An 11,253-nucleotide genomic window follows, 5' to 3' on the forward strand; every position below is an offset into this window, starting at 1 on the left:
TGGAATATTGTTATAATTTCAGACATATACAGACTCCATCATGCTCAACTCACAAACTGGTGTTTTTTGCTTCTGCTGCTGTCAAATTGCAATACACAGATATCTACAACTTTGATTTTAAAAAAGAAAAGTACCAATATAATGTTAAGTTTTATGTTCCATAAAAGTCTATTCACTTCCAGGTTTCTAGCACTTTCCATCTCCCCTTTATAGCTCTTTTTGTTTGCACCAGTTGTTCAGCTTCTCTAATAAAGGGTGGGTAATATGAAAAGATCAAATGTACCTTTATATCTCACTTTTTGGAAATGATTTGAAACCCTGTTGCGGCAGCCTGAAAGCTGTGAGCACATTCTGGGGTATTAATAATGCTATAACAAGATTGCCTACTTTAGTAACTATGCACAACTGAAACTTGAGTTTTGTGATTTTGCTCTCAGCAGCTGAAACAAAGGCTGATAATCTGTATATTTTCTCTTATATGTATAATGTCAGACTCTTTTCTTCCCCTCTGGATACATTTTTAAAAAAACATTCCTAATTTCCACCTTGGAAATTATCTGTAAACCATTACTATGTTTTGGTTTTTGTTCCAAGCTAGAAATATGTTTTTCTACCAGACAGCATGAACAGCATGGCTGCATGGATTTCTAATTCAAAGACTATTAGTTGGCATATGGCTTCTCAGATCAGAAATATATCAGAAAGTTGGCATATGGCCTCTATAGATCAGAAATATAACATTCTTTTCCAATGAAAGTAAATTTATATAATTTAAATGTCCTACTTCTTTCCTAGAAACTTATATTTATTCATTTCACTGACACTTCTCTCCAAAGCAACTTACAGCTTCAAGGCTACAATTACTTACCCATTTATATAGCTGGGTAATTTTACTGGGGCAATTTAGGGTAAGTACATTGCTTGGGGGGGAAAATCAAACCTGCAACCTTTGAATCGAAAGGTAGTAGCACTAACCACTACTCTACCAGCTGTCCCATAAATGTTTGAATTTATTTAGAAGTTTAAATTTATTTATAAGTGAAATATTTCAACAAATCTTTGTACAGGTATTGACATGAGATAAATGAAAAAGGTGATGGTCGCAGAAAGTTAAATATTTTAAATGTGTGCATCAATTCTGACTAAGGATTCTGCTGGTTAAAGCATGAAGCATTAGTGAATATTGTGGAAAAAAATCTTTTTGCTCAGCATCGGAAAAAATAGTTTTGGGTTTGTTACTCTGGATGGTCATTATCTTTTTTAGCATGTAGTTATGCTACTTTGTGGTCAAAATACAGAAAAAAATAAAATTGTGTCTACAAAGTGAAATATTAACAGGCTGCTTTTATTATTTTGACATGTTGGTCAGTCTATCTATATATTCTCAGAAACCACTTATTAAGTATAGGGTCTGTCTATCTGTGTGATCATTCATTCTGACTGAGTTTTATTTACATGTTATAAGTGAGAACACAAATATATGAAATTACATTTTAAAATCACCAGCACAGCTGTTGCTGTAGGTGGTTATGCTATAATATGCTAGAGGCAAATTAAAGCATTCTCTAGTTATTTGTGTTTGTGGGGGTAAACAATGGAGGGACTCGGAATGCTTAACATTTAGGTCTGTAAAAACGTTGCTTGAACGTTTGAACAAATGAATGAATAAACAAACAAATTAATTGATCTGTTTGGCTGCAGCAGCATACAATATACAACATTCATAGACAAACATATAGGTAGACATGCATTTGAAGACAGATTATTCTGTGGATTTTTATTTTTTTTTTGATTAATTACGTTTTTTTTTTTATATTTTTGTTTTTTTTTTGGGTGTTTTAAGAGTCGGTTCAGTAGGTTTGAGTTGCTATACATTCTGAGTTTGAATCAGAGCAGTTTAAATAGACATATCTTACTCTGGAGATTCCCGATACAGTATTGTAATTCACGTTGGATGAAAGTGTGGATAATCAATGTGAATTGCTACATGATACCTAGGCCACTAATTAACTAGCTCTATTTTACAACTGCTAAAAATGTACATGTACTAATGTAAATGTAAATGTAGTAAATGTAAATGTTCTAAAAATTTAGTAATTGTATTTTACAACTACTAAAAATGAACCTCTACTAGTGAATATAGTGTGGAGGAAAGATTTTTTGTCTGTTATGTGTGTTTTATGTGTAAGTTTACCAAAGTAGGCTTCGGAAATGGGAAATGACTTTCCGTCTGATAACACTACATCGCTTCAATTTGACACACATTTTCTAATTTTTCAGAATGTGGAAGACGCCTAAAATTGATGATCTTGAAAGCTCTTCTTGTCTGGTGTTTGCTGGTGCAAGCACAGCATTTTGCAAATACTAATGATTTTTATTTTTTTTTTAACCATGAACAAAATTTTTTTGAGTATGTTAATGAGTACAGTTATATGAATAATTCACCTTCAGTTAAAATACCTTTCTCATTCCATTCAGTGCAATCATTTCTCTTTAAGCAAATTTCTTAACATTGGAAAATTCATTACAAAGGAAATTTACCTTTCACAATAAAAGGATCAATTAGGGATCAACCCAATTTCCATTTCACTGATAACAACTACTTTAATAGCCCTAGCAATCAGTATGTGGTAAGCGAGGGATGAAGGTATTCACAAATATTCATTTCTTTAAATCTGTAATTTATGTGCTGTGCTACAATGATATTGTTTTCACTTTAAATCTCTCTGCTTTATTTTTATTTCTTATGAGTCCTCAATTCAGCAGGGATTCAAAAACTTAGGACACAAGTTATACAAGGTCAATGCAACTGTAGTTGACCTTCTTGCTGAGCACTCACAGATACACACATTTTTATGCTGCAAAATATGTACCCGGAGAAAATACACAGGGAAAACAGAAAGACCCCCCACAGAGGCAGTAGTGGGGCAAAACTTGAACCTGCAATGACAATTAAGATTGCCTGAGGAACAACTTAAAGCTTGAAAGTCAATTGCATCAAATAAAGAACACTTTTTTCCATGATATTGTTTGTAACTCTACCAAAATTGATAAAACCAACTGTATGAACATAAAACCTTCATTCCTCCCTTTATCTCCTCCTCCCTTTTTCTACAACTATGTTCCAAGTAAACCTTGCTCTATTAGCGTATAAACCATATGGAAGTGGAGCTCTGGTTGACAGATGATTCTTAGGCTCATAGGGTAGAGAGCGCTAAGCCTCAGTCTCACCATTTCCTCTCTCAGGGACTTGCTGTGTCGCACCTCCTTCATTTGCTGCGTGTGATTCTGCTTGCCAGATGTTGTTTTTATTTATTTATTTATTTAAAAAAAGGCTAGCAAACATTATTAACCTCAGAAGCCCAATGCTTAAAATGGATGTTATGTTAGTCTGTTTGTGAAAGAATGGAATAGCATTTGATAGGCCAGTGTGTGACCTTGTTGCCGCAAGCAATCTTGCCGTGGAAACAGCTTGTGCAGGGAAGCCGGTGTAAACTTGCCGGGAGCCATTACTCAAGCAAGCAAGCCCATGAGGCGGTGGACCCTGTTGGGAGGACCCTAGTTTTTAAAGTTGTTGCTGCTTGTTTAACGTTAATCAGTGCAGCCCTCACAATGCCATATGCTGGCAGTTCTCTCTGCAGTTTGTCTTCTTATTTTCCCAGCAAAGCTGGAAACTTGGGAACAGATTCTGTAAAAATCAACCAGAACACCAAGGGAGGAATATTTCATTCTCTGAGAACCATAGAATCTGCTTGTGAGTGTTCTGCAGCATAACTGAAGTCTTTCTTTTGCTAATCTGTCACTTCCCTCAAGGGCAGCTCAAAAATCTGAGGACCTACCAGGGTTTGTGGATGAGTCCCCCACAAATGAATGATATACAGATGGCTGCAAGCCAAAATTTTCAAGTGAATTGAAATAGATTGCAGTAAAAGTTACACTCAAGAAAGATGACACCATACGCGGTGTGTATGTTTTAACGCTAGCCCTGCACCCCAACATTTTGAGACAGTGTTCATTTAGCACCAATGTAGTTACAGCAGTTGTATTATAATGCCACCTGTGGCAACCCTCATTTACTCTGAGAAAAATCCATTGGTTTGAAACCCAAGTTGCCCGATTCTTCAAGTAAAGGTTTCTAGAATTGACCCATAATCAGCTCACAATCATAAAAAAGAAAGACTGCCCAGTACCCTCTAAAAGCAATCAACCCCAGTCAGATGCAGGAACCTGCTGTAGAAAACAATCATGGCATTGAATATTTTTAGAATTTATCTTTCCTTTTCCCTTCTCTGAATACATGATGTTTGAGATGCCAGTTTTGAAAAGATTTTATTTTAGCCTTTTCTGTTCTCCCTGCCTTTACAATTTATTTGATAGACAAATCAAAAACTGTTTGTTGTGCATCTTAAACTTTAAGTTCACTTTTTTAGATTCAGAGCAAAAGTAATCTTTTTTTTACACCATGTATTTTATGTCAGATGTAAAGTAAGCATGATGAGTATATTTAATATACTTACAGCACAACAGATAATGTGGCTTAATTCAGCAGATAATAGTTCCAAAATTTGTTTTTTTTTCCCCCACTTAAAGTTTATGACTTGGGAACAGATGTAACTATTCCCTTTTTTAGGGCATAATTATTAGCATATGTTTCTATTTCTTAGTTGATTCTTTAATCCAGAAAAATTTACCTTTCTATATTAGGTGTTATATTATTGTATGGGTATTTGTGTAAAAGGTGCTGTTATGAATTACACAAAAGAGTATAACCATTTACATGTTCATAATTTATTTCTAAAAGTTACTATTGAATCTTTTATTTCAACTCTGATCTGCATTTACCTTATTTGTTAATGTTATTATGTTACATTATTCATTAATTGGTGCAACTGACTAGAAAAAATGATAACATATAGACACTAAAATTTTTATTATTTGTTAGAAGAAGTTTTTTTTTTTTTTTTTTTTTTTAGCTTGGACATTTTGCTCAGTATTCACTTTGAAATTAAATGACATTATTTGTTTCTGGAGCAGGGGGGCGCAGTGGTGCAGTGGGTTGGACTGGGTCCTGCTCTCGGGTTGGTCTGGGGTTCAAGCCCGCTTGGGGTGCCTTGCGACGGACTGGCGTCCCATCCTGGGTGTGCCCCCTCCCCCTCCAGCCTTACGCCCTGTGTTGCCGGGTTAGGCTCCGGTTCCCCGCGACCCCATATGGGACAAGCGGGTCAGAAAGTGTGTGTGTGTGTGTTTCTGGATACATTTTCCTTATTCAGGTGAACATCTTTATTAGTTATTAGTACCTTTCTTCAAAGCCTTTATTAGTCATCTTCACTTTTAGAACCATTAAAGATGCTATACATATGCTGAAAAGTCATCATTGTATGGAAGTCTTCAAAGGTCCAAAATCTGATGAGGACTGTGCTGAAATGAAGCATTTTAAAGTACAGAAGAAGGAAAAATAAATATTGTGTTCTCAAAACACTTGCAAGGACATCACATGCCCCGTTACTCCAGTTTGAAACAAGCTGATAAGTGATATCGCTGTGGGGAAACTCAGCAGCACTATACAGCTACTGGATTTCTTTTGATAACACATGCATGCCTACAGAGGATTTAAAATGGGATATTTTGGTCTCTATATCATCAAAAATTCTATAATATTAATTTAAAGGAACAAATCACATAAGTTTCACAAAATCTTTTTTGAATAATGTTTCCAACAATGTTTGGGTTGGTTTGGTGTTCCTAACATACACAATCTGAATTTGTTCAAAGTGTTTCTATAACTGTATACATATCCACTCATACCCTGAGAGGTTCAAGTTACAAAAATCTGACTTTGGTTTACAAGAAACTTCTTTACATGTATGAGGAACAAATTTGGGTTTTTCATGTCTCTATACAGCTGAGTAGCACAAGACGTATATTTGGATTTCAGTTTACAATAGATTGTTGTCAATTTTGGGTAAATACATACAGTTTATCATTGAAAATATTAATAATTACATCCTTTACTTGGGAGAATACCTTATAAAGATTGGGGAAAGATTCTCTGTCTCGCTCTCTCAATATATGTATATCTAGAGAGAGAAATATGTCAACTGACTTTTTTATAGGATTGTAATGTTTTAAAAAGATTTAATAAATTAAAATTTGTTTTTGTTAACATTTTGCAGCCTTAAAAACTGTTTTAAATCACTTTTACGTAAGAGTTACAGTTAATTAATTCACAAAGAGGCTTACTGAAACTGCCTTCTTAATTTTAAAACATTTTAGAGTTGGTTTAATCCCAGCAGCAGTCCAAACAAAGTACCAAAAATCTGGTGGTGGATTATTCCCCGCAAGTGTTTTGGTATTTTCACTGAATGACACAGAGGGAAATTGCAATCTGCATTGTATGTTCTACATTGTATGAATGGAAGTCCACGAGAAACGGAATTTCGTTCTCCTGTATGCATACCTCACATATTGGCAGAATGACAATAATGTTGGCTTTGACTAGTTTTCAGAAGGACTGGAAAGTCTTTGATTCTGCAGAACACCTGTCTGTGATAAATCACTTTGTGTTTATGGAAACAGGTGGTGGTGTTACTGCAATATTCGATCACTAGTAGGAGAAGAGAGACACAGCACCTTTTCAGAGGTGTTCTTTTTTTTTTTTAGGTTTGTGCTGACCCTTGCCCTCTATCCTGTCTCAGCAGACTCCCTGTTCAGTGGCTTGGGTTTGGGTGCCGTGGTGGGGCTGGGCCTAGCCGGGCTACTGTTGGTGCTGGTGGCAGTGGATGTCAGCTGCTTCTTCCTAAAGCAATGTGGCCTCCTCATGTGCATAACCAAGAAACTCTGTGGCAAGAAGACCACAACCAGTGGCAAGAGCAAAGACCTGGAGGAAGGGAAAGCTGCCTACCTGTGAGTGGCCTCAGCTACGTTTTTCTACAGTTCAGTACTCATTCATCTCCTCACTATTCACTTTATTATTATCCATCACCACTGTGACTTCAGTATCTAATAGTCCCATTTGATCCATTAACCCATTCTGGTTTACTAAAATTACTTTAGCCTTCTTCCGTTTTTCCATGACAATAACAAAATTTGCTGCATCCTCCACCTCTCTCTTGTTACTCAAGTGCTGTCTCTCAGTAATTCTTGCTTTTCCTCGTGCTCAATCCTTAATTTACTTGATGTTGTCCACCCTTTCTTTTCCATAGTGGTACAGTTTACCAAAGCAGGTTAATTTGAACACTATAACAGACCCATTATATATTAATAACTTCTAACACAACATGAATACTTTTTCAGACTTGTGTAACATAAGAATGCCTGGAAGAGATGGGCAGTCAGACCACCTTGGACACCCCTGAGGATTTTTTTAAATTTAATTTTCTTTTATTTATTAATTATTTTTTTCCCGTGTACCAGCTTTGTGATCCAGTGACTGCAGGCTGGGAGAAATTGTGTAAATTGTGCATCATTGTTCTAACAAGTTCTTTTAGCTGCATTTTATTATGAATTATACAAAACACACACACACACACGGAGAAAACAATTAACCTTTTTTTTTTTAGTTGTTTCTTTCTGAATGAATTCTCAGAAGAAGAAATTTCAGTAATGTACTGTCACCGGGATCCTTTGCAAATGATGGCGTTTCTTATTGTGTAAACCTTTCTAGCTTGCGAGCTTTTGCAGACAGAACCAGTCTGGATGTAATGACTTTATGCTTTAATTATCTCATGAACAAGCTTAGACATGTCTTTCTGGCATAATCCTGTTGTGAGAATATGTATGACTTTACTCCACCCCACATGACAACATTAATGTACCCACTTACCTGATAAGTTGCTTTTGTGAGAATATTTTTGGAGCTGCAGCTGAAGGGGATTTCAGTTGTTGTAATCAGACGTGCCCCAAATGTGTGTCACAAGCTGAATGTAAAATAATAAAAAAAATAACATTAGAAACATTAAATTAGCAATATTTGGTGTACACTTCATGCTTTGTCTGTGCCCTGAGGTCTTATTGCTAAATGGTTATGGTTCGCCACCAAAAGACATACTTCTTCTGGCAGCATGCTGTGTGCTGTTCTGCTGCTCAGCAGCTTGCAGATTGCAGTCAGCATGATAAAACCACATCAGAATGTAGTTAATGCTCCTTCATTGACCTAGGAGAAAGCACTGTGGAACAATAAACCCTTTCTTTGGTTTATGGTGTGGCATATGCCAGCCTGGTTTCTAACCCCTGTGTGTGTGTGCGTGCATGTTTCTGTGTGTGCGCGCATGCATGCACGTGTGTATGAGCAGGGGTGATGGGTCGAAGGAGCCCATTGTTGAGATGCGAACAGAAGAGGAGAGAATAACAAACCCGGACGACGGGAGTCCAGTGAACGAACCCAATGAGACCACACCACTTACAGAGCCAGAGTAAGGACCGCCTTTGCTAAGCTCTGTATTAATAGCTAGTGGAGGAAGTGGTCCTGGGCTCAGAAGGCATAAAAATGTCCATAACCAAAGCTATGTTACATCAGGAGGTGAAACTCGTGGTCTAGCTGTCTTGCTGAAGAGTACTAGATTGAAAGAAATTTTTTTATCTGATTAAATTAAAATTATGGTCAGTGCTTTGAAAGGTCAAAAATGTGCTCATAGTTGTGAAAAAAATCATTGTACAGTGAAACAACTTCCTACTGTACATACACATTTGCTTTATCACTGTATTATGACACTGTAAGATTCCTTTAATTTAAAAAAAAAAGTAATTTTGTACAATTTGAAAATTAAGTTTGTAGTTAGTAACGCTTAACTGAGTGGCTAGCAGAAAGTAATTCTGAAAGTATGGAAAAAAAATGAAAGATTAGCAGTACAGGTATTAGAGAAGACTTGGACACTGAAATAGTCTCTCTATAACACAGCGTGTTTAGAATGGACATTTGAGCAGTCCCCATCATTTTGCTTCTCATCATTTTGAACTGAATTAGAATGGCAGGGGGTAGGGTAGTATAGAGGTGACTGTAACAGACTCTGTTGTCTGCAGTACTGTCCAGGTCAAACTGACTCTGGAAGGCAGAGTGTGCTTCCAATGAAACATGCACTGGTAGTTCTCTTTACTGAAAAGGTCCCGACACACTCGGTCCCACATCACAGTGCAGAAAAGCTATTGAAAAGGTAGCACAGAATTCACTGCTTGAGTCTGGCAGCTGCCAACTGTTTGAAGGGTTTTTTCGAAGGCACTTATGCAGTAAACAGCCAAGGTAGTCTTTCAGACTTAACTCTGACAGCCTCACCTAACCTCACCTAGTACAGCAATTTCGTAATATTAATCACCAATGTTATTTAGGTCATTATCAGTGCGGCTATCAATCAGGTGGTAAGCTATTTCGACTACAGAACATCTGAGACATTAGGGTTTTCCTTTTTTTTTTTTTTTTTGAAAATCCATAATTCTCAATCATTTCCTTAAAGCATGAAATCAGTGGTTTGTGTCAGCATTGTCAACGCAGTGTGTTTCACCCAAACATGAAATATGTCTTGTGCTATGTTCTGTAATATCTTGTTTAGCTTTCTTTGAATTGTGCTCTAGGTGCAAGGGACAGGAAGGTCATTCACGATGGTTCTGCATCTTATTCGTGAATCTGAATTTTGTTTCCACAGGAAACTCCCACTAAAAGAGGAGAATGGCAAAGACACACTGAAGGCAGACGCAATTGAGATCAAAGTTCATGGTGACAACAGCATCCAGACAAAGGAGGAGGACAGCAAAGCATAATGCAGGAACCATCGTCCGAGAAAAAAAAAAAATAAAGAAATAAAAAAAATAAAAAAGAAAAAAATAAAGAAAAAAAACAGTCATAGCAAGCTACCATGTGACCAAAACCATGAAAAAAGAGCAAACAAGTAGAGAGAGAGAAAAAAAATACACATATAATCCTTTAAGAAGTACTGAATGTTAGGGCACTCAAGAGGCAGTGTGTAAATACAGAAGGAACCTGACCACACCAACAGTTTTTGGCAGAACCTCTATATGATGATCATGTTCTACTGGAAGATTTCACAAGTTGATGGCACATGTTATTTGGTATGTTTTGTTCTTTTTTCTTAGCCTTGGCTGTTGCTTCTGTGTTTTACTTTACTATAAAAGTAAATTCAGTGTCACCAACGGAGAGAATTTCTGGGGAGAATCAACCACCGTCTATTTCAGTAGCTTTTCGGACCGCTTCTGGACAAACCTGAGTGGGCAAGTCAACTCCCTGTCCATGGCAAGGATTTCCCCAAAGCCAAGTAGATGGTTTTCCCTCCAGATCTCTCGTGTTTGTCCACGGGTCCCTGTACCAAGCTTGAGGGGGCGATCACACTTTAGTTCCCCCGCAATACATCATAGAACGCTTTGTGTTTTGCTTTCAAGGCCAAGCCCCATACATGTGTTGCTGCTCTGAGCTCTGCAGTGTCAGTATGCGGTAGTAGATCTCACAAGTCTCGATATCCATCAGCTGCCCTTCACAGCTGTACCTGACCACTGTTACCTCAGACTTGTCTTTCACCATTTACTGTAGCCATACTGTGAAAGCAGCTTGCCTGGCATGTTCCTATGTACCACACAACCACCCTATTGGCAAAAAGTCATATTGAAAACTTCTGTGTATCATGTTTTTTAAATAATTTTCAAGTCATTTCATGGAGTGAGTATTGCGCAGTTGCAGTGTGACTTTCCTCCGTGTGAATGTGTGTATTTGTGTATTGTTTGTCCCTTTTCATGGTTGAGGGCATCTACTCTAGAAATACATTTATATTTCACCAATCAACCGTTTATTTTTCTTTATTTGTTTATGAAGTAAATGTTAAGTGACTCAAACATAATTGTTATTCTGAAGAAACCACTGTCCATTGTTTTAAGTCAATACATTTTAAGTAACATATGAGCCAGAGTTTTTTTCTACCATTTACAATGCATCTGTGTGTGTGTGTGTGTGTGTGTGTGTATATATACATACAGGTTATGTAATTTCAGAGTACATATTTTGTGTGACAGTCCTCTAAGTGGTCTGCTCCACAGTTAAGATCACAATGATAATTTCATTGCTCACCCAACTTCACATAGCTATATATAATGATATATAATAATACATATATAAATTATTTTAAACCAAGAATGTATTCACTCTGGTGATGCTCTATTCTCAAAACAGCAAATAAGATTGTTGAATTGAGGAGAAACTTATTTTCAGCGTACAATTATTGTAAATATGCTGAACACACAATTTCTTTTTTCATT

At 36.7% G+C, this 11,253-nt stretch overlaps 1 protein-coding gene across 3 annotated transcripts in view; it reads left to right on the forward strand.

The window, feature by feature from the left end:
- LOC108937610 (neural cell adhesion molecule 2) overlaps positions 1-10,971 on the forward strand; it is a 234,994-nt gene extending 224,023 nt beyond the window's left edge. The window contains exons 16-18 of one of the 3 annotated variants that reach the window (XM_018757633.2): positions 6,696-6,903; positions 8,292-8,411; positions 9,636-10,971. In XM_018757633.2, the coding sequence (XP_018613149.1) occupies positions 6,696-6,903; positions 8,292-8,411; positions 9,636-9,750 (443 nt within the window). In that variant the 3' untranslated portion in view covers positions 9,751-10,971. The remainder of the gene's footprint in view (positions 1-6,695; positions 6,904-8,291; positions 8,412-9,635) is intronic. The other 2 variants (XM_018757642.2, XM_018757650.2) reach the window with 2 other exon arrangements.
- Positions 10,972-11,253: the final 282 nt, after the last annotated feature.

The sequence above is a fragment of the Scleropages formosus genome, chromosome 12 (genome assembly GCF_900964775.1).
Source record: "Scleropages formosus chromosome 12, fSclFor1.1, whole genome shotgun sequence".
In the NCBI taxonomy this organism is placed as follows: domain Eukaryota; kingdom Metazoa; phylum Chordata; class Actinopteri; order Osteoglossiformes; family Osteoglossidae; genus Scleropages; species Scleropages formosus.